At 51.2% G+C, this 1,649-nt stretch overlaps 1 protein-coding gene across 1 annotated transcript; it reads left to right on the forward strand.

Moving 5' to 3' along the window:
• The first annotated feature begins 628 nt into the window (after nucleotides 1-628).
• LOC149205844 (uncharacterized) lies at nucleotides 629-1,225 on the forward strand. Its single transcript, XM_089397523.1, has one exon. It carries the CDS (start codon nucleotides 629-631, stop codon nucleotides 1,223-1,225), a length of 597 nt encoding a protein of 198 aa, XP_089253649.1.
• Nucleotides 1,226-1,649: the final 424 nt, after the last annotated feature.

Genomic DNA, 1,649 nt, shown 5'->3' on the forward strand with positions numbered 1-1,649 from the left:
TCCGAGGTGTCTGCCGTTCCGAGATTATTGCTGGCAACATGGAGGACCACGAAGCTGTTGACTACTCTAAAGACCCATTGGAAGGGGTTTCCATCTGGTGCACCCCCTATTCCACATCACAAGGTATGTACAACTCTGGTCTCTCGGAAAATTTGGCTTCGTTTTCCACCGGGGAGCTGTCGCGGCCTTATCCCGTGATTCTTTCGGATATTCCCCCCACCTGGCCTGCTCTTTCCACGCCTCCTCACTCTCCGGCTACCCTCGGGTTTGTGGTGGGTTGTATTAACCCTAACCCTTGTTCTGTCCCCCTATCTGATTCTGTTCCGTGGACATCTTCAGCTGCACCGACAACCATTAACCCATTTGCCGCCTCCTCGTTTACTGGTACTCCTTCGGGCAACTTCACTCATATTCTCCCACTCTCTGGTCCGCTTAATTTCCCCGGAGGCCGCAATTTACCCTCATCATCAACCCTAACCCTCCTCCCGATTTTGGTACCGCCCCACTTTCGCATCGAGCTCGAAACCCTCCTCCGACTTCTGGCCCTAAGAAGAAATATCGATGCTTCAAGTCCAAAGCTAACGACATCTTTCTCAGACTTGAGGAGGACATCCAGTGGGGCGAAATCATGGATTTTGCAGACAGGGTCCTGGTGGGTCGCACCAGGGGACGGAACTACTCGGTTGCACACTTGAAGACCTGGGCCACTGAAGTTTGGGGACATCATCTGGCGGACATCCCCTTCGTGCAAACTTTTGTGAGAGGATGGTTTGCTTTAAGGTTCGCTCGTGCCGACCATACAAATTGGGTCTTGTCCTCTCACTGGCACTTCGAACACGCTTCGGTTCTCCTTAAGCGTTGGACTCCCATGTTCGACCCCGAAACTGAGCAGATTGGTATAGGGCCTGTATGGGTTCGGCTTCCAAGTCTTCCATTACAGTATTGGTCTGAAGACATCTTCAGAAGAATTGGGAATGCAATTGGCACTTACATGGATGATGAAAAATCCTATCTTCACACCGGTATGATGGCTTACGCCCGCCTTCTCATCAACCTGGACACCAGGGGTGGACTACAAGAATATATTACTATACAATGGAGGGACACGACACACAAGCAGATTATAGACTATGAAGGAATCCCGTATAGATGCCGAAGATGTCACAAAGTAGGACATCTATACAGAGATTGTCCACTTCTTCGCAAGAGCAAGGAGCTTGATTAGGAAGGGGATTCAGAGCGACCCCTGCACCTTCCACCTCGGCCACCGACGGAGGAGACTCAGGCGATGCAAAATATGGACGAAGGAGAACCACAAGATCCTCCGGGCACCTCAGTTGAGAACCCTATCCACTCATCGCCAGCCCCCGCTCAAGAAGATACTGAACAGGAGGGCGATGTTACTACGGGTATGTCTGTCTCTTTCTCCTCTTATATTCCTCCAGATTTATTCAATTTTGAAGGCACTGCACCTCATCATAGCATTTGCACGCCATATCACTCGTATACTAATCCCTCGGTGGCATCCCACAACTTCACTGACCCCCTCCCCCCTCCCTCTCTTTTTTGCTCCATTCCGACCCCATCTCCTGCCTTATCCCTAAGTATGGCTTCTCTGATCACCTCCTCTAACACCGCCCTCCCTGCCC

Source organism: Pinus tabuliformis, chromosome 1_2 (assembly GCF_031772625.1).
Source record: "Pinus tabuliformis cultivar Carrire ecotype Pingquan chromosome 1_2, CPIR1, whole genome shotgun sequence".
NCBI lineage: Eukaryota > Viridiplantae > Streptophyta > Pinopsida > Pinales > Pinaceae > Pinus > Pinus tabuliformis.

What these genes read in the sequence shown, in the direction of transcription:
- LOC149205844 (XM_089397523.1), top strand. Translation starts at nt 629, where the DNA reads ATGGATTTTGCAGACAGGGTCCTGGTGGGTCGCACCAGGGGACGGAAC.